The sequence below is a fragment of the Nestor notabilis genome, unplaced genomic scaffold (genome assembly GCF_000696875.1).
Source record: "Nestor notabilis isolate BGI_N333 unplaced genomic scaffold, ASM69687v1 scaffold26392, whole genome shotgun sequence".
Lineage (NCBI taxonomy): Eukaryota > Metazoa > Chordata > Aves > Psittaciformes > Psittacidae > Nestor > Nestor notabilis.
Genome location: NW_009917380.1, coordinates 4,847 through 5,631, shown reverse-complemented (window position 1 = coordinate 5,631; position 785 = coordinate 4,847). Strand labels below are relative to the sequence as shown.

Sequence of the window (785 nt, the reverse complement as noted above, 5' to 3'; positions counted from 1 at the left end):
GCCGGCGCCCCCTCCCAGCTCCAGCTGCTGCCGGTGAAGCTGGGCAGCCTGGAGAAGCGCTGGCTGAAGACAAAGCCCTTCCAGTATCACACCCACGACGTGCGAGCTGTGGCGCACAGCTCGACAGCTCTCATCTCGGGGGGTAGGGCAGGCTGCGATCACCAGGAGGGCTTGGTCTCACCCCCCCAGACCCATTTTGGCTGACCTGTGCTTGGCTTCCAGGCCTGGACGCCCAGCTGGTGATCCGCCCGCTGATGGAGAAGGTGCAGGACAAAGGCTACGAGGCAGCACTCCGCAAATTCACCTTTCCCCACGTGAGTGCTGCTCTGAGCCAAGGCAGGCTGGCAGGGCTGGCTTGTCCTGTGGGAGAAGGCTCGTCCTCCCTGCCCTGCTGGGTCCCCTCCCTGGCCCTGGCGGGTCTGGAGGCTCCTGCCATGGAGGGCGTAGAAGCTGGCAAGCTCGTCTTGCTGGTCCTGCTGGCTTTCATCTCCAGGCTCCCCTCCCATGGGACCCAAGTCCTTCCTCTCTCCCATCCCAGAGTCTCTGGCACCGCAGGGTGTTTCGGCTTTGGCCCAGCCCTTCCTGCCAGGCTGTGGGTTCATGATAGTCTGTTCTGCCGCAGCGACGCCTCGTCTCCTGTGCCAGGAAAGCCCGGATGCTCCTCTTCCAGTTCTCCCAGCACCTGGAGCTCTGGAGACTTGGCTCCACTGATGGGACGGGTGAGTGGCAGGGCCCAGCTCTCCAGTGCAAGCCCTGTGGCAGAGCCTGCACTGGAGAGCTGGGCC

The 785-nt window shown here is 64.5% G+C and overlaps 1 protein-coding gene across 1 annotated transcript in view; it reads left to right on the top strand.

Annotated features, from left to right (window-relative positions):
• Positions 1 to 785, top strand: part of CIRH1A (cirrhosis, autosomal recessive 1A (cirhin)) — a gene marked incomplete at its 5' end in the record, with an annotated part of 5,139 nt that overhangs the window by 1,022 nt on the left and 3,332 nt on the right. The window contains 3 exon segments of the mRNA XM_010009206.1: positions 1 to 142; positions 223 to 314; positions 623 to 719. The exon segment at positions 1 to 142 is cut by the window's left edge and continues 1 nt beyond it. Coding sequence (XP_010007508.1) covers positions 1 to 142; positions 223 to 314; positions 623 to 719 — 331 coding nt within the window.